This window comes from Carassius gibelio, chromosome B3 (genome assembly GCF_023724105.1).
Source record: "Carassius gibelio isolate Cgi1373 ecotype wild population from Czech Republic chromosome B3, carGib1.2-hapl.c, whole genome shotgun sequence".
NCBI lineage: Eukaryota > Metazoa > Chordata > Actinopteri > Cypriniformes > Cyprinidae > Carassius > Carassius gibelio.
In genome coordinates this window covers 30237572-30263427 of record NC_068398.1, presented here as the reverse complement: position 1 = coordinate 30263427, position 25856 = coordinate 30237572, and the positions used below count along the sequence as shown (strand labels likewise).

Here is a 25856-nt window from a genome sequence, read left to right as displayed (position 1 = left end):
ATATATATATATATATATATATATATATATATATATATATATATATATATATATATATATATAATGCATGTTTTTTATTTGATATATGTTTTAGTAAACATCTGAACTGACATTTATGGGAATACATATTGCTGGCTTTGATGTAAGAAATCTGCCTAACCTCAACAAACCGTGTAACTTGTACAAGTCATTATTTTTCAAAAATAAGTATATTATTAATAAGAACAATCTTGATAAGGTTAAACAGCAGCTCATAAAGATCTATTATGGACAATTGTGCTTGTAAATAAAACTGCTGCAAAGCATTTGTAACAATAATGTGACATACTTTTAAGATAAAAATGTAACAACTGTACAGAACGATTTTGTGCCTGTCATGGAAAATTTGAATATGATACAAAAATTATTATAATTATTTAGATTGGATGATTTATGTCAATAATGATAAATATTTATTTTTATACAGTTTATTATTATTATTATTATTATTATTATTATTATTATTTTGGCACAAATTCATCGGAAGAAATTCTGGTCAAATTTCCAAAAGTTCCTCCAAGAAACACCAACCAACCAAACAAACAAAGAACAAACAAATAAATAACTAATCAAATAAATAACAAAACGGCACTATTTTGTTTCGTTTAGTCTTTTTTCGTGAAAATGTAATATTTTATTTATGAATTAATGTTTTGTACACCATGGCTGTTTGTACAGGCCAATGTTGTCTTATATTTTATGTAATGAAAATAAAACGGAGAAAAACCGTTTGTTTGTTACTTTTATCATCACACTATATAATTTCCCTCAGAAATATAAATAATGTAAATCTGTGTGCAGTTCATCGGTCTCCGCTCTCACGTGCTCTACCGATGCTGCCACGGAATCAGTTGCTGAGCAACCAAAACGCCGCGGCTCACAACAGAAAGTCATTAATGTTGATCGACAGAGACGTTATCCATTGAGGATAGAGAAGACAAGTGACGCGAGGCATTTCAACCAATCAGCATCGCCGGCAGGCGGGCACAGTGTAAAGAGAAAAGCAATCTCGATGCAATTTAGCGAAGCAAAGCTGCCGGTAACGTGCGAATTAAAAGATGAACAAACGCTGACAGGCTTTAGACGCCACTACTAAAGATCTTAGTATAATTTTACGATGCTCACATACATGAGAAAATAGCGTAGAGCGTTAAAACTCAGTGATTATGTTTGAAAACAGACTGAATTGGAATTCGCGTAGCCTACCTGTGTGGAAAGATGTAACGTTAACTCAAAAACACAGATCTGTGATTGACAGCATCTTATTCTTGGTCTTTTAAACCGTCGAGTAGCATGTCAAGCGACATAAGCCTGCACGAGCTGCTGGATCTCTCCATAGGGACTCCAGACGCCGGATCTGTAAACTTCGGCGCGCTGCACACTTTACTGCACGCCCTCCTGGGACACCTGAAGATTGAGAGGGTCACAACTACCTGGAAGGAGGTGGACCACGACCATGACAGCCCAGCCCAGACCAAAGCCTTGCTGCTGGACTCTTCGAGGCCGTACCGGGCGCTGGAGGAGAAGCTGCGGCGGATGGAGGAGCAGATGTGCGCGCTGGAGGCTCTGCCCAGCGCCGCGGAGCTCATGAGGTCCGACACCGCGCTCAGCGACATGTGGACGCTCATGCAGCTCCGCAGAAAGACGCAGGCCAACGAGGACGGGGTGTCCAAGGTAAGATCACCTCTGCAGGCACGAGGAAACAACCAGGAGTACTACTCTGTGTACTCAAAAACAAACCACGGTAACGCCACTGTACCACACAACACAGTAACTGTCATGTTTATTATGGTATAATGTTATGGTTAACATGGTTACACCATGTTTTCTGGACATTTACTGTGATTACACCATGTCTTCTGGACATTCACTGTGATTACACCATGTTTTAAAGGGCATATTGCGTGGAAGAATTATGTTTTTGGACATGAAGCAAAGTACTGTATGTGAATGATAATCATATGTGACCCTGGACCTGAAAATTGACGTTTATACATGAAATGAAAGCTGAATTAATAAGCTTTCCGTTGATTTGTGGATGTATTGTTAAGGTAAGACAATATTTGACCTAGATACAACCATTTGAAAATCTGTAATATGAATATGAATGGAAACGTTAAGTTTTTGGACACAATGATTTTTAGTCAGTCGTTTCTATGTTTTTACTGTAATTTGTCAGTAAGAAATATCAGTTTACATTTTCAAACATTCATTTTGCCATTAATTGTAATAATCCAGTGAGATTTGAGTCTAACATCAGCCAGTGCTCCACACAGAGACCTTATCTGATCTGATCATCATCAGTCTGTCTGGAATAAAACTGTGGACTCCACACAACTGTGGAGACGTCTCCAAAACACTTCAGGATTGAGTCTGTCTGTCTCAGTTTGATCTGTTTCTTCGTGTTATTCCAGACGGACTGATGATGATCAGATCAGATCAGATCAGGTCTCTGTGTGGAGCACTGGCTGATGTTAGACTCAAATCTCACTGGATTATTACAATTAATGGCAAAATGAATGTTTGGAAATGTAAACTGATATTCCTTACTGACACATTACAGTAAAACATAGAAATAACTGACTAAAAACCATTTTTTAGCTGGTGAAATAGTAATTTTGGCCACCATGGTATGTGAATGATAATCATATGTAGCAAGTAACTTTACTGATAACAATGTACTTTTTGACAACAGAAAAAAAATTAAGGTAAGAGGGTTGTGAAATTTTATCCTCTTTCCATATTCTTTTTTTTTCTGTTTTAAAAACAAACACTTGTTAATCGAGACTGAGCACAATTCAGGTAATGGAAGTATTGGTTATTAAACCATTTACTCAGATCATCTTAATACTTCAGTTAATTAAATTGGTTCATTTGAAATGTCCACACCTAAGGGATGTTAGTTTGGATTTGAACTGAAAGACAGGAAGAGAAGGAGTTTCATCAGTGACAAAACATGAATAATTCAACTTTAATTGTGAATAATTATGCTAGTGCGTTCCCTGATATGTAAAGTAGCATACACTACTCTCAGATTACAATGATAAAATGAAACAAATATTAACCTGTACATCTGAATATGCGAATTCTGTAACTATATTTTGTAATTATTTCGTGAGTGAAGTATGGTCTATAAAATATTAATATATATGTTTGTGTATGTTTGTGTGTGTGTAAAAATCTTTAATTTTAATACAGTAAAATATGGCCTTTTTTCAACAATATTTAAGTATTTAAACTGAAAAGCATTTTAAATATCCTTTTTAAAGTCTGAAAAAAAAACCCGTTAATGAAGGTATGGTGAGTTGAGTTGTCTGTCCGGTGAGCTGCTCCTCTGCTGGGGGTCTGCAGGAGACTGAATGTTTCATCATGTGTCTCAGCTGTAGATGACTGATGACAGACCACAGAACAATGAGCGACAGACACTGAGCTCCATTCTCAAATAACACCATCTGTGTCTCGTGTTCTGCACGTTTGTCCCTGAGATACTTCAATATCAGTGATGGACGTCAAAGAGCAGTTCCTGATCACCACACGGACACATTTCAGTCCAAACACAGTTCTGCTCTACACAGCTGTGTTACTGTGTGTGGAGTATATGGTGTATGAGGAGACATCATGACAGAGTCTGGAGAGTGAATCCATTTGTTGCGCACACAAGACGCTCTCTTCTGTACGCTTGGTGAATGTTGAGTTGCAAACAACAGACTTGTGCTCTGCGAATGAGATATCAGGTATCAGTCAAAAGTTTGGACACACCTAGTCGTCCGCTTAATATATTCCATGTTTAGTCATGCGCTAAATGAAATAGCACGAATGGAAGTACGTGGTGACCAAAAATGCTAAACAAATAGCCAACGTCCCTGTCTTTCTATTCATCAAAGAATGCTGAGAAAATGTAGCAGTTTTTACATAAATAGTAAGAAATGTTCTTAAGCAGCAATGTTTTTGAAGGATCATGTGACACTGAAGACTAGAGTAATGATAGTCAAAATTCAGTTTTAATATCACAGAAATAAATGAATAAATATTAAGAAACGGTTAAATAAAATGAAATTGAAAATATATTGAATAAAAATAAAATTAGATTTTTTTTTTTTTACAATAATCATATTCTTCCTGTATTTTTGATCAATTTAACACAGCCTTGCTGATCTTAAGAGTTTTTTCTTTTCAAAAACACAAAAAAATCTTTATGACCCTGCCATTTTTAACAGTAGATATACATTTGGAATAGAAAATTAAACACGTTTATATTCATATTGAGTCACACTAGACCATAACTGATTTATAAAATATCATATAGTCTCAAATTAAGCCTTTTAATTAAGATGTTTTGTGTTTTACATAAATATTTTTCAGTTTTTATAAAAAAAAAAAAATCCTTTTTCCATCTGTTATATTACATTGTTACAGTGAGGCCTTTTCAAAAAGTCCACCTTTGCACCTTATTTACTCCTAAAGTGAGCATATCAATACCTTAAAGGTGCATATTACTAACTTGTGGGGCATTTACATGACCATTTACAAAAAAAAAATATATTTTTAAAAATACATTTTAGCTGTTCTTTTACATGACAATGGTGCCTTGAGGACCTGAAAATGCTAACTTTAATGCTAAGTTTTTAAAAATGCTAATTTGTGAAACAGTGATGTCATGTGCATAATGCATGTTCAGTCTATAGGTAGTCTTACTCGCTTTGCGTTTCTTTATATTTAGTTGTGAAATTTACAAGCAAGTGGAAATTGTTTCCGATCCCAGTGTAGACACTCACTACAGTTCAGCCCATCTGTCTTAAGTTGAATAGGAAAGTCGAGTACAGTACTATTGTAGCATTAATAGCAAGTATGAGACGTCTCACATGACCTTTGATCACCTCCCCTTCACGTCTTTCTCCATTCTCTGATAAGTCGACAGTAATTAACCTCCCGCAGAGCCGCCGCTTCTTTCACAAACAGTCCGGTGACGCGAGTGCACGGGGAGGTCCAGCTCATCTTCTTAATCATTAATGTCTCGTTTGGGCATGTTTGGAGTCATCCATGGTTATCCGCCAGCGCCCTCGGATGACCCCTGCGGCCCGGCAGCCAGCTGAATCTGGGGAGGCCGAACAGGAATGAGGAGCACGGGTGACTGCGCGGCCCTCTGTACACATGGAGTGTAGCCAGCGGGACACTCACCTTACAGATCCTGCAGGTTGTCCACGGCAATGCTTGCGTCAAAGTTGAGACATACTGTGTCACGGTGACCACACAGGAAACTCCGGCTGGTTGGAGTGATGTGCTCAGTGTGGGACGTCGAGGGGGGTCCGGATGGGAATGGTTGACCAGGCGTTTGCATACCACTCAAACCGATGGGTCCGGTGAATCAGTTTCACGCTCTTTCCCAGGTCTGATGAAGTTAGGGTGTTCCCTACTATATTCACTTCTGTTGTTTCGACTGTCAGTTACTGGTAGCAACCGATCGGAGGGTGTGGGGTAGAGATGGGCACTGTGCCCCTGAGACCGTGGAGACACACGGGACACAGGACTGTTTGGCTGTGTGGTGATAATACGCTGTGCCAAGACACATATCTGAAGAGAAATGACTCAAGTCGTTAAAGAACAAATGATGTCCGGCTTGTTAAGCAGCTTGTGTGTGTTGTTTGTATTTGCTGGGAGCGCTTTGACTAGATTCTTATCATTCCTAATTACCATAAACAAATGGACTGTCAGGTTCATCATGAAAAACTGTCCTTTACCAAAAGAACTGTGGCGAGAACACTGTACCTGATGTGTTTTCTGTTGCAATACTGTTCAAAAGTTTGGGGTCAGTAAGATTTGTTGAAAGAAAGAACTATCTTGTACTCGCCAAGACTGCATTTATTTGATCAGATAATTAGCATCATTATTCGGGTGGCACATGATCTTTAAAAAATCATTCTAATATGGTGATTTGATGGTTAAAGAGGTCATATGACGTTGCTAAAAATAACATTATTTTGTGTGTTTGGTGTAATGCAATGTGTTTATGCGGCTTAATTACTTCCCATATAATGTACATTTGCTCTTCTATGCCCCACCTTTCTGAAACGGTTGATTTTTACAAAGCCCATCGTTCTGAAAAGCAAGGTTTAGGCTGATTGGCCGGCTATCCAGTGGATTGTGATTGGCTGAATACCTAAAGCGTGTGACGGAAATGTTAAACTTTAACAAAAACTTTTAACAAAAACTAGCTATTTGGGAAAGGAATCAATTCAATCTGCATATGTCAAACGTAACCCCCTTTGTAATTGTTAGCATTTTGCATACGTAATTTAATTTCACATTTTCTCAGTAACAGTAACAGATTACGGTTACATTTATTTTGTTATTAAATTGTGTAATTCCATTTCATATAACTAGTTACCCCCCAACCATTGTTATTATCATATTTCCATGGTACATATCCAAAAACAAAATGGAAGTCCCCTTTTAGAACAATGGTATTTTCTTGGTATTATGTCCCCAAAAACCAGGATGTTACCATATACATGTCCAAATAACCATGGCATGTGTCCAGAAACACTGTATTAATTTGGTACTTTGTCTAAAACAGGTTAACAGCAGGTAATAGCTACTTTTTTGCTAAGTGTTGTATATTCATTAACAAGGAAGACATTTTTTTTATGAATGTATCCAATGGTATCCACAACACTGTCTCGCTTTTTGTGTGGACAGTCAGTAACAGTCTTGATAGGCAGTGTAGTCATCTATTTCATATGCTAGTGATCTTCACTTCTCTTTCCGTACACTAGTCGTCCGTTCAGACTAATAAGGGAAACCCAAGACAAATTGATTCATCTAACAGAGCCTCACATGGAGACAAACAGCACTAAGAGTAACCGAGGTTAGACATCAGGGGTCATGCACACATATCAGAAAGTGGTTGGACAGCGATGCCACATCCTGTTTGATTCAGGAGCGATTCCCAGGCCTTGTCATGGTAACCTCTGTCGGGGTTAAAGGTCAGAAGTTCTCTACGCTCTCACAAAAGAGTATATTACATACCTTTCAAAGAAAGAGACACAGAGGATGTGCTTAACTGATTCAGCTGTGCTCTTCTAGAGATTTAGCCTCCTCAAAGTCCAGGCAAACGGGATTATGGGCTTTTTTTTCTCTCTCCCAGGAGCGTGTTGATTTTCCAGTTACTGTTGCCCAGTAGGAGGGGTATGAAATGAAACCCTCTAAATCTTCAAAGACTGAAGTTATTTCAAATCCTGTTTTCTTCCTCAGTGTATGGCCTTAATCCAAGACCTGCTGAAGGAAATCCAGGAACTCAAAGAGTCCAGAGACGATCTGAGACTGGAAGTTGATGCTCTGAACGATCAGATCAGCCAGGTGACTGCACATGCACACTAATATCACTAATCAAACAATTCTGCTAATAAATATTAAACACTTGTTTGACTTGAGAACATATTGTCATCTTCAGCTGAACATGAATGAGTTGTTAGACCGTATCATTGCTATGGAGCAGTATTGCCACCAAGTGGAAGATTTGGACAACACTACGGTGAGTATTGCTGTTAAAGTATAACCAAGATTTAATGATTTTCTCACTCTCATATTGTTCCAACCCAATATAAGTCTTTTTTTTCATGGAACAGAAAAGTAGGCATTTAGCAGAATCTCTGAGCAGATGTTTTCCATACAATGTAAGCATATAGTAACCAGTGACTGTCAAGTACCAAAAACGTTGCAAAAACCATGGTCCATATGACTCAGTTATTCCAAGTTCTGTGAAGTCATGTGCTTTGTGTGGGGAGCAGACTGAAATGTACATCATTATTCATTTAAAATCTTAGCTTAAGAAGACATGTTTAAGCACAGATATACAGTATTAGCAACATTTGAATAAAACTTTTACCCTAAGAAGGCCCACTGTCTAAAGTTAAGTGATGATTGAAGCATCTCTTACTATTGCAGCTTTTCGTTGGTCAAACTAAATTTGCACTTCAGTCGAACTCCAGATTGCACAGATTCATATTTCAACAATCATTTTGAAGTATTTAAGACAGACTGCTGCTGCACAGATATTTGTTATTTTATACAAATATAAAATAACCCACAGCAGATCTATACAGGTGGAGCTGGGGAGGTGGAGGGTTTCAGAGAAACTCTGAATGCGTGCTGCAGGAATCTCAAGTGACTAAAAGCCAGTCATATAAATGCAAGGAGGTAAACTCATTGGCTGCATCTGCAGAATGAACCAATCAGCTTGTGCCAAGTCGTTCAACACCCTGAATATCATCAGCTACGTTAACAACCATTAGACCTTCGCCATATAGAGTTATAAGACTGAACTATATATTAAAATGACTGATTTTGGCAGTTTTTTCCAAGAAACTTTCAATTTGACCACACATTTACACCAGTTTTTTTTCTGTCTAATATTATTGTGGATTTACCGTGATTTTTTTTTTTCTCCGGATTTTTTGAAGAATAAAAATCAGTTAATAGAAGTTCATAATAACAGCATTTATTTGAAACAGAAATCTTTTGTAACATTATAAATGTCTTACCTGACATGTTTTATGAATTGAATGCATCCTTGCTAAATGTAAATATTAATTTCTTTAAAAAAAAATGTCACCAACCCAAACCTTTGAATGGTAGAATTAAAACATTCCATGTATGTTTAAATAACGTTTTGATATATGGATTTTGACTGAAATTTATTTTTTGTCTTAAAAAACAAAACAAAAAAATAAACTCTGTCCCAGTCTCTATTCCCTATTGAAAAATAGCAGCTTCAACATTCTGAGATTTTCTCTTTTCATATTCCAAAGAAGAAGAAAAAATAGGCAAACTGATCTGAATGACATGATGATGAGTAAACATGACATCATGTTCCATATTAGATGAACTCTCCCTTTAAAATGTCCAAGATTCTTGCACTCAAACAATAACACGTTTTTTCAGTGGACGGAGAGACTTTGCTGCCTTTACCTGACATCAGAAAATTGATGTTGTGTTTATTCAGAGAACACACAAACACATTGTATTTTTCCTCTCTCTCTCAGAAAGAGCTGAAGGACAAGATGGCCCAGTACCCCGTTCCAGAGGAGCTCACGCAGTGTGTCACATGGGAAGTGATGCAGGCTGCGCTCATGAGCGAGAGGGAGAAGATTCAGGAGGCACGTCCAGCTGTAAACACTCAATACAAAGCATGAAGTCAATTTAGTGTGTCCTGCAGCTTTCAGAAGCCAATAACCTTTCACAGCCACACTAGATCTCACAGGTTCATATCACAGCCATTGTTTGGTTAGAGCAGGCGGCAGCTGCAGCTGAGGCAAACATTGACCAGAATGAATGATTTGCTAAATGTAAATGCATCACCAACATCTACAAACACAAACCGAGGCCTAAAACAAAGACATTCGTCTCAGTGTTTCATGCAAAGCGCAATATACGCTAAAGGACAAGCTGATTCTCATTCATGAGATGCTCTTTGTAAATGACATTCCCTCTTGTATTCCCAGGGGTTGCAGGACACCCTCTCCGCCGCTAAAAACATTGCACCCGTTCACCCTTTGAACCTGGGTATCCCGTTCAAAGATGACAGAGCGGGTGCTGGTGGCACAGCTGGTGTAGATCTCCCTCGGCGGGTTTCTCCTCCCCAGCAGTCCCAGTCTGACGGGGCTCTGTGCACTGTGAGGGGCCGCCGACTGTCCCGGGTCAGCATTGGGGCTGAGCGCTACCCAGAGACCGTAGAGGCTCTGATGGAGGTGGGCGGATTAAGAGACAGGCACGACAGTCTGGAAGCCCGCGTGGGACAGCTGGAGGCGAACAAGGCTGACCAGACCCAGCTTCAACATCTGCGTGATCTTCTCAATGCCATGGGTACGACAATTAAAAGGATAGTTCTGCCAAAATTAGCTTGTGTCATTCCAAACCTATTTCACTTTTTTTCATCTGTGTATATTTTTTCATATATTCTTTTGTGCGCTACAGATGAACATAAGTCATACAGGTTTGAAACAACATGATGGCGGGTAAAAGGAAAAAAAGTATTTATCAATTTTATTAGAGCCCACTTAAGTGTATTTAAAGAAAATACACTTTCATGACACTTTTCTACATTGTTATAATGTCAGATTAAAAGATGTGCTCTTTAAATTACATTTTAAACCATTGTTTCAAAAATATTTCACCATGCTTTAAACAACTACACTTATGTTGACGTGTTGACACTAGGGCTGTGCGATTAATCAAAATCGTCATAAAATCATGATTTGAGTGTGCACGATTTCTAAATCGTTTTATAGCAAAATTTACCGCGGCCTCCCGCAGTATGCTATCCGATCCAATCAGAATGCAATGCACCTAAGTGGAGCACGAGAACAGAACAGACTGGACATATGCCTACGTAACTCCAGGTTCACACAATGTCTGTGATGCGCCTTTTTTCCGAGCCCATGTTTAGGGATCAGAGCATTCACACTGCACGCGGTAAAAGGCTAGAAATAAAAACGTGTGAAAATAATGAATATCTAGCACATGAGCGTAGAGAGAGTTGTGAGTGCGCAGGACACAGTTTGAGTGAGAGGAAACACATTTTAAGTGCGCACCCTCTCTCCGGGGCATGTGACTTTGTTTCTTCAGTAGAAGGCAAACATATTTTTAACACAAACCGTTGCAGTCTGTCAGTCACATAATTTAAGTGGATAGGAATCGAGAGTCATAAAACATACACAAACCAAACCCTGCAGCTCGTGACGATACATTGATGTATAAAGTCAATGTATTTTATACATAACTAACGTAACTATCCGTCTGTGCAAGAAACTGAAGATTATTTATATCGTTTTTTGCCTCTGATTTTCACTGCTTTATAAGAAACAAAATAATCCACATCTTGGATGCCTTGGGGGGAGGCAGATAAACATCACATTTTCATTTTGGGGTGAACTATCCCTTTATTTTTATTCACATTAGTTACTATTAAGCTTGTGTGTGTTTAAGTGTGTTTCTGACAGTTTGCTTGATATGTTGTTTGTTTCTGTAGACGAGAGGCAGGTTCCTGACCATGTGCCAGAGCAACTGAATCATCTGAGGACTCTTGTGGACAGCCTGCTAGCAGATAAAGAGAAGGTATGACAGAAACACTCACACTGACTATCAAATTAATAACTACTACACCCTAAACTGTCCTTTAAACCGGTCTTTTCATTTAGTTATTGTATCAGATTTTACGATCCCTTAAGAAGCTGGCTTGATCTTTACAATATCTGTAATTATCTAAACAGAGTCTCATCTAGACTTATATTGTTCTGTGAAGTGAAGTGTGACATTTGTGTCAGTCAAACAGACTCATGCCCCGTGACTGAACAACCACTTTTTTCCTCAGTGCCATCCTCAAAATGAGGTTTGGAATCAGATTTAGTTTACTTCCGGGGATAGTTTTATGTAGGTCCAACACACAGACACACACACACACATAGCAGGAGCAGGTTACAGTCTAGATGACTCCTGTAGGTGTCAGACGTGGAGAGTGTGTTGATGGACATGAGGACGGTGCAGGTGTGTGAGAGTTCAGAGTCTGCAGGACAGAGCCCAGGTTCAGCCAGCGGTCAGCACACACACTCCTCACAGATAGAGCAGCTGAACCTGCAGACGGCTCACATCAGGTACACATCATTTGCATTTAGTGGTCAAAATTGGTCATTGTATTCTAAAACCACTGTGTTATCTAAATGTTGCATAAGTTACAGTAATGAGAACGCAGCATCAGAAGAAATGTACAAACACATCTGTAACATTTTAGACTGACGCTATGTCAGAATCAAAGTCATCTCCCTTATTCTTTTATAAGCAGTTAATAAATGATAGAATAAAGCACAATAGAAGGGTTTTTACTGTATGTCACACACACTCATGCAGGATTGCAGTACTGAAGCTGGATGAGAAAGTGCAGGAGCTGATAAGGGAGAAGACGCATGACAGAGCAGAAGAGAGACACAGTGAAGACATACACATACAAGAGCAGGTCAGACAGACAGAACTCGTCTGGCTCATGAGACAAACACTCATGATCAATTTGTTACATTATACACGTTTTTTTTTTTTTTATGCATATAGCAGATGCTTTTATACAAAGCAACTTACAGTGCATTCAGGCTATACATTTTTTACCTAACATGTGTTCCCTGGGAATCGAACCCACAACCTTGCGCAGCTAACGCAATGCTCTACCACTTTGAGATTTATATTTCCAAAATACGACCTTTTGAATTTTCTATTCATGTGTTTTCAACATTGGTAATATTAAGAAATGTTTTTTGAGCAGCAAATCAGTATACCGAATTTTCCGGATTATAAGTCGCACTTTTTTTCATAGTTTGGCTGGTCCTGCGACTTATAGTCAGGTGCGACTTATTTATCAAAATTAATTTGACATGAACCAAGAGAAATGAACCAAGAGAAAACATTACCGTCTCCAGCCGCGAGAGGGCGCTCTAATACTGCTCACTGCTCCTGTAGCCTACCACTAAACAGCATAGAGCGCCCTCTTGCGGCTGGAGATGGTAATGTTTTTTCTCGGTTCTTGGTTCTAAATAAATGCGACTTATAGTCCAGTGCGACTTATATATGTTTTTTTCCTCGTCATGACGTATTTTTGGAATGATGCGACTTATACTCGGGTGCGATTTATAGTCTGAAAAATACGGTACATTTGCATATTGCATTAAACATATATCGTGCAATAATCTATACAGTATATTACACCTATCATATATCGTCATGAAATCCGACCACTGTCTTATTATTATTTTTCCTGTACATTCTATTGATTTTTACGACTCACCTGTAGTTAAACAGCCTCAGGGCTATGATGGAGGATGTGAGGTCCTCCTCGTCCTCTCTGCTCTCACCACGTGGACAGCAGGAGGCAGTAAGCTTCAGCAAAGCAGACGGACAGGATCAGGCTCAGAGTTCAGGTCAGGGTCAGGGTCAACAGCAGACAGGAGGTCAGGGTCTGGATCAGGAGGTCAGTCAGTTGTCCCAGTCTCACAACAAACCCGAGGACAAGACCACTCTCCTCACGAACCAGGGACACGAGGACAGGAACAAGGTACATGACGCAGAGACAGAGACGGATGTATTTTAGGAAACATCTGGAGGAAACGCTTAAGTGAGATGCTGAGGTCTCCTGACTTCCCTAAGATCACTGAAATGTTCTCGTATGAGTGTGTGATGTTGTTTTGCTGTAGAGCACTGATCTGGTGAGTGATTTAGAGGGAGCCATACTCCAGCTGCAGTCCAAGTGTGAGAAACTCCACAGAGCATCCAACCTCCTGATGGAGGAACAGAGCCAGAAACAAACACACATCGACGTGAGTAAACACAGAGCCTCATAAGACTTCAGTTACTTCCATCGCTTACGTCGCTTGTGGTTTTTCCAGCGCCTGCTCAAGATAGTGGAGGAACTGGATGAAAAGAAAGCTGACAAGCAAGTGGTGGAACTGGAGATTGAAATCGTGAGTTGTTTCTTTATGCAGTTTGTAAGAAATCCAAGTTCATGAGCTCTTTGTGGTCCCCGCCGGCCCATCACAGTCACTCTCAGTCAGTGGATGTCGTCTCCTCAGAAAGCAGACAAGAGGGCTCTGGAGAGCAAGGTGAGCCGCATGCAGTTCGACAGCATGTCCGAGCAGCTCAATAACATGTTTCAGGATCTGCTGAGGAAGATCAGCGGTCAGGAGCAGGACTGGAACAAGGTGATCGAGAAGATCTCCACTGAGATGGACTGCAAGGTGAGAGACGGCGAGGCAGAAGCAGTCCTTCTCTGAAGGCTTTGAAAATCTCCATGGTGGAAAAATATTTTCAAACCTTTATGAACTCGTATAGCTTAAATGTCTCACTGTTTGATCTTTTCCAGAAATATAGGGACTCTTTTTGTATAAGAGCTAAGCATTATGATGAAAAGTCATCTTAAAAAAGGCATCATGGCACCTGGAGAATGTTTTTATGTGAAAATGAAATGAAATGAAATGAAATGACTCTGATTGTGTGTGTCATGTTCTGTAGTTGAACCGGACTGAGCTGGATCCCCTGAAGAAACAGCTCGATGAGCGCTGGAGGACCATTCATAAGCATCTGCAGACACCTCCCATCCCCGAGCAGGACGACGCCGCTGGATTCAGGAGGTGAGGCACCAGATTCACTTTTACTAATTACTATATTTGATATAATTATTTCATTTATTTCTATATTACATTGTGCTGTTAAACAATTAATCTTGATTAATCGATCCAGAAGAAAAGTTTTTGTTCACATACTATGTGTTTATACTGTGTGTATGTATTAAGTATAATATAAATACAAACACATGCATGTATATATTTAAGAAAAATATGTTACGTTTATTTTTGTTTATAGTTATATCAAACATATACTGTACACTAATGCCTGAAGTTCACTACACAAGTATGTCAGTACGTACGTTCAGAGCTGAATTCATGATACAAAGCATGCTGAGAAATGCGTCTGCCAAGCATTTACATCATCATCTATGTTTCTGTAATGTTGTATTATCACTGTCTGAATAACCTGTGTTTGATAAACATGATGGAGATTGTATGGAAACATGTGTCTTTGTGCCTCTGTGTCAAAGACAACTAGTGGCCCGGTTTCACTGCATCTCCTGTGATCGTCCCGTGGATATGATGACACCAGGACAGTACGTAAACTTTATAAAGCACACCTGACATGACACTCTGTGGTAACACTTCACAGTAAGGTCAGATTTGTAGAAACTAGTTTACTACATTAGTTGACAAATAAGAAAAATACTTGTAAAGTAAGTAAACCCTAGCTTACATGAACTAGCAAACATCAGCTAATGTTAACTTTGTAGATTTGGGGTCAAAAAGTACATTTACATTATACATTTTTCATGCAGACAATGAAATTAAAACACACATATTCCATGGTGTATCTTTCAGTTTATTCAGTAAATTAATTTTGATATTTTCCGTGGGGCTTCAGTTGAGATTCTATTACAGTTTTTATCAATATTTTGAATTTTTTTTATTTTTATATTTTCTGTTTTCATTGCAATTTTATATTACATTTTAGCAGTTTTACTGTCAATTTATTATCTTTTTAAGTAAAACTAAATAAAAATTAAAAATGTTGCCTTGAAAACTAGCTAAAACAAATAAGTTTAAGTTACATTATTTGAGTTAACATTTAGTTTAATTTTTTTTTATCAATAACAAATGTTGTTTTTCTTCATGGATGGTTTTAATTTATTTAATAACCCTGGGTTTATTTGAAAGATATCTATATGAAAGATGTTTTTTAAAAGCAGTAAAGCAAGGTTTGGTTGAGATATTAGTCAGTGTGGTGTGACCATGTGACAGCTTAAAATGTTATCTGATGTAATGAAAGAGTTTTTTTAAAGAGTGATTTTGTAGTTTAACCCCTTAACTGTCACTAATGTTTTTGAACATAGACTTTATAGTGCACAATTCAAACTTAAATTTTTATAATTCATGAATGAAAACATTTTGTAACATGATATTGATGTACCATTTACATGGTAATGCAATGTCTGATTTTAAAATGGGTTTTAAAGGATGAATTTTGAGATTTTAAGTTTTCAGGTGATATATAATTTCAGATGATTTCTAAAATGTGATAGAGAAAAAGGTAACGAAGAAGTCTTTTTTTTTCTTTTTTTTAACAAAGGTCAAAACTCCTGTTATAATGTAGATTTTTGAGGGTGCACTCTTGTCATAAAATTTAAACTGATATCAGATTTGTCTCATTTTAACTGAATGCTAAAAAGTTCACTTTTAGGATAGATGTTTGGTGATATCTTCTAAAGATTTTTTGAATTTTGACATATATAGTGTTGATACTGCAACTAGTAAATACCATAACTTTAGTTTTGCTAGCATGTGTGGAAACATTGAAACCACGTGTGATATTTTGTGGCCCATGTTGACTTGTCAAGTGTTCTCGTTGGACATCCTTACACTGCTGTTGTAAACACTACAGTAATGTGTTCTCACAGGCACTTGGTGAGTCTGCCCTCGGCCCCAGGACTGCCCTCTCACAAGTCCAGCCGGCCCTACACTGTGTATGAGCTGGAGCAGGTGCGACAGCACTGCAGGAGGTGAGTGAGACACATCCCACTGCAGCTTTTACCCTGCTTGTCCAGCAGAGGGGATAGAAAACCAGACTTGCTCCTCTGTGTTCTGCACATACCGCACAGACATTATCCTCGCTCTTCTGAACTTACAAAAACTAGATACAAGAACTAATACAATTGTTAAACTAAAAAAAAACACGTATACTTGCATATAAAAAGTCTACTTTAAGTAGTTCACTGAGAGTATACTTTAAAGTGAATTTATGGTACCATACTTGGACATTTCCAATCTGGCCACACTGGTCCCCATGATCAGTGGCGATTAGTGATGAGGTCTTAATTAATTGATTATTGAGATCACTGAGAGTGCATTTGTTTCATCCTAGAACTAGGTGCTAATCAGAATAACATTAAGACGGCTTGTTTTGACAGAGGCTCGGCGCAGGATGAGCATAGCCATGTTTTAATATGCAGGCAGATAGATGCAGAACCCAGTCAGTGTCCCAAACCAAGGAGCCCAAAGCTCCCAAACAGCAAGGGTCTGCCAGAGATTTCACGGACCCACTACCGGCCCAGCCTGGGTCCAGCAAAGAGGAGCAGCAGTCGGTCCATGAGCAAGCAGTGAGTTAGACTCATGACACACAGAGCAGAGCTTTCTGAGGTAGAAGTCAGCTTATCAGACCAGCCACAGATATCTAGAGACTCCAGACTCTGTCCATGTGCTCTTAAGAATAAACGTTCTTTATCGGCTTTGACGATTCCACAAAGAACCTTCAGCATCCATGGGAATGTTCCACTGCACTAAAGGTTCTTTGTAGTGAAGAAATCTTTTTCACACTTAGAACAAAATGGGTCTTTTAAGAGCTGATGACTGAAAGGTTCTCTGGGGAAACAGAAAACCCCTTTTTGGAATCTTTAAAGGGATAGTTCACCCATAATGAAAATTCTGTCATTAATTACACACCCTCATGTCGTTCCAAACCCGTTCATCTTCAGAACACAAATCAAGATAATTAAGATAACTGACACGCTCAAGGGCCGCAAAGGTAGTGAGGACAACAGGTGTACATAGTACATAGTACATATTAAGGGGAAGTCGTGGCCTAATGGTTAGAGAGTCGGACTCCCAATCGAAGGGTTGTGGGTTCTAGTCTCGGGCCGGACAGAATTGTGGATGGGGGGAGTGCATGTACAGTTCTCTCTCCACCTTCAATACCACGACTTAGGTGCCCTTGAGCAAGGCATCGAACCCCCAACTGCTCCCCGGGCGCCGCAGCATAAATGGCTGCCCACTGCTCCGGGTGTGTGCTCACAGTGTGTGTGTTTGTGTTCACTGCTCTGTGTGTGTGCATTTCGGATGGGTTAAATGCAGAGCACAAATTCTGAGTATGGATCACCATACTTGGCTGAATGTCACTTCACTTTCACTCACTTTCACTTTCACTAGTGTATGAGTGCATAGTGTATAGTGCGTCATTTGGGATGCAGCTGTTAAAATAGTCCATGTGCCATCAGTGTTTCAAATGTAATGCTATGAAGCTTAGAGAATACTTTTTGTGCGTTTATTCAACAGTTTCATGTTTTCAGTGTCAGTCTTTGATCCACTGATGTCACATGGACTATTTGACTATTTTAAAGATGTCCTTACTAGCTTTCTTCAACTCGATCGTTGTAGTTTCCTTGCTGTCTATGGAGGGTCAGAAAGTTCTCAAATTTCATCAAAAATATCTTAATTTGTTCTGAAGATGAACAAAGGTCTAACGTATTCGGAACGACATGAGGGTGAGTAATTCATGACAGAGTTTTTATTTTTTGTGAACTATCCCTTTAAGAGTGCTGAGTGATGTTTTCTTGTCTGTTGTGCAGTGAGAGGATCCCAGAAATGGCCGATTACAGTTACCTGTCCCGTAACTGTGGGGGCAGCCACACCCTCACCTACCCCAGCCGCCGCTACACCCGCCTTCAGCACATCACCCATCTGATCCAGAGCGAAGAAGAGAGTCAGCCCGTGTCCTCTGCACCGCCCACACAGGTCTGCAGCAGAACCCTCTGAGAATGTGATACACGGTGAGTATGTTTGAACCGTGAGCTGTGTTTCTTCAGGCAGCAGAGGTGGACATCTTAGGTTTGGATGGACAGGTCTACAAGGGCCGAATGAGCAGCAGAACAGTGAGGCTCTCCGAGACAAGATTTCCCACTATCTCTCCTCGAGAAGGTAAATTCAGTCATTTAAATCCATCCTCCACACACAGTAGAACCCAGAGGGAATATGTGCACAGTAATGACCCATCAAGTTTGATTAAACCATCACAATATGAGGAGTATGTTATATTGGGATTTTGAAATATGGGTTTTGTTAACACGTAACTCACAGGAAATAATGCATACTTTGACTACAGTATAGTCAGTTATTAATATTTCATTGGTTCACCATTGTTTTGATCCTCCTAGGCATTACTCAATAAGGTTTGTGCATGTATCATGCTTAAATTCTCGCAAAGCCTCCTTAAATTCCTCCCAAAGCTGAGATTCATTCATCAGCTATGAATTTCCCAAAGGTTTTCAATGGGATTAAGTAACACTCTCGCAGAACCTGATTTTACCAAGTGAGACATGTTCCTGGGACAACATCGTTGTTGACCCTGGAACAACATTGTGATTAACCAATCAGATTTGAAGAACCAGTTTTTAGATTTTGTGAAGTTTACGCTTAAAATCAGTGTTTGGTGCTTGTACATCAGTGTCATTCATCTATCATTTCCTCTGGTTTTAGGGATTACTCATGGTTAAGGTTAGGTTTAGGTGTAGGGATATGGTTAAGAATATATTTTTGGAGTAAAATGTTGTTCCAGGGTCAACAAAATATGTTGACCTAGGAACACATCGAACTTGGCAAAATCAGGACGTGCAACACTCTCGCCGCTGTATGTTGTGTGTTTGTGATTATTGTTGTAGAATGACACATTCAGTTTGGCTAACACCTGCCATAGTGATTTATTCAATTATAGACTGAGAATAATGAGCGCAAGCTTTGTATTTTAGCTTTGGCCAAAAATGATGTCTGCACGATTCGGTTTGTTTCATAATCATAATTAAAGTCACAAAATAGGAAAAATGTCTGTTTTACAATTGAGTTCTGCCATTATTTACTCAACCTCGTAATGTTTCAAACCTGCACGCTGCTATTTTTTTTATTGACCCTGACTGTCAGTTTCCAAAAGTGACAACCAAACTATAAAAACACCATTTACGAATTATAAACGTAGTCCACATGATTCCTGCGCTATAGTTTATGAACAGGCCACTGCAGCTCTCAAATCTCAATTTCTGTATATGCTAATCCTTCAGAAGATAAATCACATGAGTCACATAGACATCTTTCATGGTGCTTTATGATGTAGCACCTTCATTGATTTCTCATTAACATTATTAATTTTTGAGTTTCTGCTCCTAGAAATATCATCAATTTGAGAAGGCTGGTTATGGACGTCTGTGGAGCCCCTTAGGCCTATTTCATATTATATTTCAATGCTTTTCCATTAAAACTTATGTGCACTCTTGCAAAAGTATTGCATTCCCCCAAGAACCTTGACGTTCTCTTTCAGAAATATTGTGTTCCCTCAAAAAACTTTGTTTGCTTGCCAATCTTTTGCGTTCTCTAATTAAAAGTACTGGGTTCCCCTAAGAAGCTTTGAGTTTGCCCGCTCCAGATCTGGAACAGCGTTAACATGAGAACAGTTGAACACATGGATGACTGATCCCTGGTAGCAGAGTTTACTGAAACTTTGATTTAGAGTTATGCTAAAAAATCAAAAAATTAAGTGGTTGGTTGTGTTGAAGTGTTTTTCAGGACTTGAAGGAAGAACAGTAGGGCTTTAGATTGGACTTGGTAGGGGGCCTAGTTTAATGTTGCTTGCTGGAAAGAACCGAACATTTCTATGTTACATAATAGCAGGGCAGCAATGAGAAACCATCTGGAAGTGGCAACAGACCTGGAGGAAAATTGGTCTCTGACCTTGCCCTTCGTTGTGTCGCCGAATCAAAGAAGATGGTTGAAAGTCAAACAGAAGACACTTGCTTGGCAGATGAGCCGTGTCATGCTTGACCGAGCAAACCTTTGGCAGCTTATCTATGTCACGAGGTAAAGAGATGATTTATGGGAAAATGAGTCTAGTGTTGAAGGTCAGAAGTTGTTGTTTCCACACAAAGCACAACAGTCACAATCTTGGAGGAAATATCTCCAGAGAGAGACACCGATGTCAAAACTGTCCCAAATAGACTTACCACGAAACCATTGTACTGTTGTCTCGGATTCAGTTACATTTTTGCCAGTGCTTCATGTGATGAGCAATCCATTGCCTCATAATAAATGTCCTGACAGTCTCTTACCATTGACATTTCTCTGCTTTTGTTGTAAGTTTTGCTGAAAAAGCTTTTTAATTCTCTTCAGGAACACAAATGTGGGTCAATGACGATAAAGAAATGCTGCAGAATCAACACTCAAGTTATGCAATGAATGATGTGATTGCTTTTATTTTAAAATATGATAGTATTATGCTTTACTATTTTGCTTATCATCTAAGTGCAATAATACTACTTTTACTGTTTTAAATTATTTTAAGTGCTGTCAAAATTAGCACATTCCTGCAGGCGATTAATTTGCCAGTCTTCCAGACCATATGTCAGTAAAAACTAATTTTCCTTTCCAGTTAGCCGTTATACTGTGCTCGTAGCATGTACTCTTCAATTGCATGCACAAATACAGAGGCGTGCGCTGTAGTCTGTATCATTTCGCGAATGAAACTACGAGCATGAGAGTCAGATCTGCGACATGTTCAGTAAGCTCTTAAAGTAATAGCAGCCAAATAATCTAATAACCCAACTGCTGTCATGAATCTTAAACAGTAAACAAGAGAGGAAGTCAACAACTTTCGGAGCTTTGAGAATTCATCTATATTTAATTTAGAAGTTAGAGTTTGATAACTTTAATTTCTGTATATTTCGTACTTGCTGAAGGGCACAGGTAAATATGAGATTTAAGTGAAGATTGTTTTAAGTTGACTTAAATTAGAAGTTATGTTTTAAAGTCTAATAAAAGTTCAAATTGACAGCTGTGAATTATACAGTAATGTTAGTATAGTCAACATTTCATTTAATCAGTGGTTAAATATTAGGAAAAAAAGTTCCCTAGAGACATTTTTGTTAGTATTGGTATCTGTGATAGGATCTGTCCTTATACTGTCTTTATGTTGTTTTTACATTCATTTGAAGATTGAAAAGGAAATTATTGCAATATTAAAGTATATTTAAAAACGTAAATGTTAGGTGGGATTAATCTTGAATAATCGCGATTAGTTCCAGGAAAATGTGCATTACATAGTTGTTTTTTAATCAGTTGACTGCACTAATTAGTTACTAGTAGGGCCGGGACTTTAACGTGTTAATTGAGATTAATTAATTACACAAAAAATAACGCGTTAACTAGGATTAATTAATTACAGAAAAAAAATCCCGCATTTTTAATAACTTATTTTTGCACCGCGGAACGTTTCTCACTGGATGAGTTTCGGCGGACCGATTATACTGAAGCACCAACTAGCGTTCGCATATCACTGCAGCACATCGACGAGCCTCAAGTATCATCTCAACGCAAAACATATAGCAGCTAGCGTGGACTTTACACTTTATGTTGAACTATGTATTTTGTTGGTGCAACAGTTTATGTTGAACTCTTTATTGTTTTGGCCAAGGTTATTGAGAGTTGGACTTAGTATGTTATGGCCTCTGAAGCAACAGAGAGATGTTTTCTAATAGTCAGTGTTTCCAATGTTCTGAATGTAATTGACAGTATTGTGTTTTACTTAAAAAAACACTTTACAGAAGGTTCCTGCAAGTATAAGCTTCCTGAATTTCTGAAATGTACTATTTCTAAATTGTTTCTAAATATGCTATTGCTACACTTCATGGCAAAAATTGCACTGGTCTGCTAGACTTGGTTGAACAAAAATAAACAATATTTTGTTGCTTAAGCTTATGTATTCAGTCATTATTCACTTCTCACTGTTCTCAGGTCAAATATTTATATGCGATTAAAATGCGATTAATTAATTACAAAGCCTCTAATTAATTAGATTAATTTTTTTTAATCGAGTCCCGGCCCTAGTTACTAGCTATATTTAACAGATCACACAACGTGCAAAATCACCAGGTGCTCTCAGACTAAAAAAACGTATGTTCACTACTGCGTATATAAATCCCGTGGCAGATTTAGACAGGTGGTGCTGGGGGAGGTGGAAGGTTTCAGAGGAACACTATAGCATGCTGCAGGGCCAGCTTACAGTGAACTCTGAACCAGACTATTTAAATGTTTAGCAAGCAGTTCACTGACTGCAAAATCAGCAGAGGCCAATCAGCTTGTGTCATAATTGTAGTAAATTAATTGCTGTCAGCGTTCTCATGTCTGCCAGCTGAATTGTTGATGCTCTTTTAGGCAACTGGAAGAGCAGAGACAAGGTCAGCCGTTCACAGTCCCAGAGGTCCAGTGGAGTGGACGCTGGCCGTCGAAGTCCTTCCCGGCCACAGAGTGCCAAGACTCACCGCAGCTGCTCAGGTGGGTTATGAGGAGCTGACCTTAAACACATTCACAGCAGATGAGTATAAAGCCGTTAAAGTTGGCTGTAAATAAACACTGGCTTTTTACAACGCAACCTATTTTAGTTACAAGGCTAACCATGTTCAAGAGCTGCTAACACTGAGGTGCTGTTCTTGACCTTTGAACTTTAAATACCCTGGCTATGTCCGAGTTGAGGCTCAGCGGGTTATGACCTGTGTGTATATCTTATCCATGCCTGGGTTAATAGAGAAGTCAAAATATTCAGTGGTAAACAAAGACAGGCTGTTTTTCTGGGCGGCTCCCGAGTTAGCATGTGTGAAATGATCAGTGGTGTTCACAGAGGTTGCTAAACTTGTTTTGAACAAACCCTTAATAAGGAGATGGCAACTTCATTGTGACTTAAATAAATTGAAAAAGGTTCTCTCTTTAAGTACACTTAGGTGGTCTTTTGATGATTTTAAGTTGCATCTTAAGATAAAATAATATTGAATCTGCACTACATGTATACATTCAATACAATTAAGCACTCTTCTCTTCCACAAGACCCTTTAAAGGAGATGTTTTTAAGTCATTCTGTAAGCGTCTGACATGCCTCACATGTTTGTCAGGTCACGAGTTGTACGTGATGCAGTTGTGACCGTAACTTACACTTGAATGCTCTTTAACCTTTGCACTCTGACAACCCCTCCACCCCCCTCACTCCCACAGCATCCAGCGCCTCAATGAAAGATCGGCCCCAGTCCTCTATGGACTGTCTGTCCCAAAACGTCCCGCTCCAGACCTCATTCCATGACACCACCACAGAGCTGAAAGAAGCACTGGAGCTCCACAGAGAGCTCAACCAATCAGAAGATGGGCCGGTGACATCACTCTAGAGATCCTCCAATAGGAGCCGCTCCATTGTCTGAATGAAATGTTTACAGCAGTGCTATATGTGAAACAGAAGGTTCCTCTGTAACATTGAGAATATCCATCTAAGACTTAATAAATGTTTTTGCAATAGCGTCAGTCATATTAAATATGCAAAACATTTTTTGTCATCCAATGTGATTCTTAATTCGCTTTTACATTCGAAACTCCCTCGCAGTGTTGATCTGATGAATTTGACCCAGTACTTGTTGTTCAGTTCAGTTCAAACCAGAACAAAGTATCTGGAATAGATCCATGTCTGTTTCACCTCAAATCTACCTCTTACAACATACAGCAATTATATCTGTCAGATTTATTATTCAGTTGAAGTATTACATTTATTTCCTTTTTGAACCTTGCCTTACAGCATCATGTTAGAATAGAAAAGGGTCTTGTCCAAACTGGTTTTATAAATTTAGAAGCAAGCTGAAAATTAATAAAGTAGTCAAACCTGTTCATTAGAAGGGGGTGTCCCAATACTTTTGGCAAAATAGTGTATGTTTCAGTACTGTGATAACACCATGGTCTTCGTTACAGTCAGCGATCGCACTGAAACTTACACATGTATAACGCTTCAGTTTACGAACACTCATCATAAGCATAATTGAGGTGTTGCCTTAAAGTGATGTAAATGTTGATGTTTTTTTGGAGCGACTAGTGACTCATTTCATGACCTTGTGCATTAAGCTTCATTGTCACCCCATTTCCAATTTGGATTTTGTCTTGAGAACAATCTGAGGTCACAGATACAAAGGTACTCGGTGTACAATTTTACCATGTGCAGACCACAAACATCCTGTAGAGCATCATAGACGTCATTTCCAAATTACTGACACAGGGTTTCATAGAAAGAAAAAAAAAAATCACATATGGTTGACAAGGTAAAAATATTGTAATTGACCAATGTTATTATTCTGATGTAAAATGGTAATATATGATAAAAATCAAATAATGGTAATATTATATACACCATGTTACTGTACACCATGAAACTCATTTTGTAAAGGCCTGTAAATGCAAAAAATGATAGGTTTATGCAGAAATGTCAATCTTGCCATTATTCCAATGCAATTCCAATCCAAAATTGCTTCTTTCGTGGAAAATAAATAATATATTTAATTTAACAAAGATATTAGGTGCAAAATGTCAAAACTGGTTTGTGTTACACAAAGTGAATGTGGGGCGGATACTGGGCACTGTCAACAACAATAAATAATATAAAATAAACCATCAAAAAGTCTTCTGAAGTCTTCAGTCGAAAGTTGTATATCTCAAATCTCATTTACTTTTTTGTGTAATTCCTGTTAATCAATAATGTGAGATGCATAAATTGTTTATTAAACCATTTTGTTTAAGTTCAATGGTACAATTTAACAGAGAATGGATTTACAAACCATTTCCAAATTCTGTTTCCGCTTGCGTTGAAGTTACACATATTTCGTCCCCTTGGAATTATAAGGTTCTATCTGACATTTTTGTCAAAATTGAGTTATTCACATATTCTTATTCTGTGTCAATTTATTTACATTATGTGATGTTTTATTTTAAGTTTTGTACATTTTGGGATTTTTTATTGAAAAAACAAAAAGGTTCTATCTACAGAAGTCTATGGAACACAAAAACTTTGAAGCTCAATATCTCAAAACTACTGAGAACGCAGATAGAACCTTACAATTCCAAGGGGACGATATGACAATTTAACCAAGAATGTGTAAACAACTCAAATGTGCAAAAATGTACACAAATTCAATTCAGTGTGACAAATTGCAAAGTGATGGATTTATGAATGTTTGTTAGAAATGGGTTCATTTGAACATCATTCATGGATCTAAATGGTCACACTGATTTAAAAACTTTGAAATTTCCCTTTTCAGAGCTCCAGTCGCATTCACTTTCACTGTATTAAAAAAAAAAAATGCACAGTGAACATTCTTCAAAACATCTGCTTTTGTGTTCTTTAGAAGAAAGTCGTTTTTGTAACAGTGTCATGTTTGACTGACTTTATTCTTGCATCAACACTTGCTAGCATGTGAAGTTGTGTAATGATGTCCCAGTTTCAGTCACGTAATCGTGTGATTGTTGGGCGAGCAGCTTGAGTGTGTTAACATACCTAGATGGTTACAAAACAAAATTGTTATTATCGGAAATGGGTTGCTGTTTCATGCAAGAAATCCACAC

At 38.4% G+C, this 25856-nt stretch overlaps 2 protein-coding genes across 2 annotated transcripts; both read left to right on the top strand.

Annotated features, from left to right (window-relative positions):
- The first annotated feature begins 1001 nt into the window (after positions 1–1001).
- On the top strand, positions 1002–9230 carry LOC127952376 (uncharacterized protein C16orf96-like). Its single transcript, XM_052550778.1, has 4 exons — positions 1002–1713; positions 7291–7395; positions 7490–7570; positions 9081–9230. Exons 1-4 carry the CDS (start codon positions 1333–1335, stop codon positions 9228–9230), a joined length of 717 nt encoding a protein of 238 aa, XP_052406738.1. The 5' UTR covers positions 1002–1332.
- Positions 9231–9772: 542 nt separating this feature from the next.
- LOC127952375 (glutamine-rich protein 2-like) lies at positions 9773–25466 on the top strand. The gene is made up of 12 exons (XM_052550777.1): positions 9773–9900; positions 11066–11151; positions 13272–13394; positions 13464–13538; positions 13647–13811; positions 14086–14204; positions 14672–14737; positions 16079–16180; positions 18023–18188; positions 18260–18371; positions 22647–22766; positions 23478–25466. The coding sequence occupies exons 1-12, from the start codon at positions 9780–9782 to the stop codon at positions 23642–23644; spliced, it is 1422 nt and encodes a 473-aa protein (XP_052406737.1). The 5' UTR covers positions 9773–9779; the 3' UTR covers positions 23645–25466.
- Positions 25467–25856: the final 390 nt, after the last annotated feature.